Source organism: Phytophthora parasitica (assembly GCF_000247585.1).
Source record: "Phytophthora parasitica INRA-310 unplaced genomic scaffold supercont2.28, whole genome shotgun sequence".
Taxonomy (NCBI): Eukaryota; Oomycota; class Peronosporomycetes; order Peronosporales; family Peronosporaceae; genus Phytophthora; species Phytophthora nicotianae.
Genome location: NW_008649014.1, coordinates 352,375 through 353,320, shown reverse-complemented (window position 1 = coordinate 353,320; position 946 = coordinate 352,375). Strand labels below are relative to the sequence as shown.

At 44.3% G+C, this 946-nt stretch overlaps 1 protein-coding gene across 1 annotated transcript; it reads right to left on the bottom strand.

Annotated features, from left to right (window-relative positions):
- Positions 1-582: 582 nt before the first annotated feature.
- Positions 583-842, bottom strand: PPTG_12250 (hypothetical protein; the record flags this gene model as incomplete). The annotated part of the gene is made up of 2 exons (XM_008907971.1): positions 583-752; positions 824-842. 2 exons carry the CDS (start codon positions 840-842, stop codon positions 583-585), a joined length of 189 nt encoding a protein of 62 aa, XP_008906219.1.
- Between the last annotated feature and the right edge of the window lie 104 nt (positions 843-946).

Sequence of the window (946 nt, the reverse complement as noted above, 5' to 3'; positions counted from 1 at the left end):
TCGGGATTATCTTTCTTTCGCACATCCGGCTTACCGAATAGTGGTGGCGGCAAAATAGTACTGGTTTCCGACAGCTCGGCGTCCAGCGGCAGTCCAATAGATAGAGATTCGACAGCTTCCTGTAAAGTTGAAACCAAATACGCGGGGTGGGAATAATTCCGTACATTATACTCTTCTAGGCGACTATCCGAATTTTTTGATCTATCGTAGATAACGGCTTGAATGTGCCGACATGGAATTCTGAATTGTTTGGAAATAGTGCGCCGAGTACACAAACCATTATCCATGTTTACCTCGTACAAATGCGCGTTGTCACTGCTATTGCTGCGAGAATCAAACGCATCAAACACGTAAAAGATTAGCGCATCTCCCACGACAACAGTTGGTTGCGCAACCAGAAGCTTTTCTGCATCAAATAGTTTCATGGCATGGGGAGTAACATTATTCCCTGCATTCTTCCATTCAGTGGCCAAGTTTTTACGCTTCTGAATGACAGTAAGAGCTCGTATGCAGTATGCCGTTAACGATTCAAGCACAAGCTTGGTTCTGGCCCGACACCATAACAATCCATTGTTGTCACCCTCAACTGGTTGTGCGAACTCCGAATAACGGGATAGGTTGTCCGTGACTAGAAGTATTTTTCCAAAATTGACCTAACCATTTCGATTCTTCTTCTGTAGGCTGGATGTCCCCGACAACAGACCAATCTGTATGATGAATCTTCTGCAAGTAGCTCCATACATAGTCGTTGTCTGGTAGATCATTCACCAACTTAGCAATTCCAACTGGGTAGCGGGTTTCAGATCGAGCTTAGTTGTTGCACCTTGTGAGGTGGCGCGCATGGTCTGGTTTGTCTTATGATCCCTTCCCGGGGTTCACTTATGAAAGTATATAAATATCGACCTTAGCATTCTCCCATATAATTCAATATGATGATTTCCATACT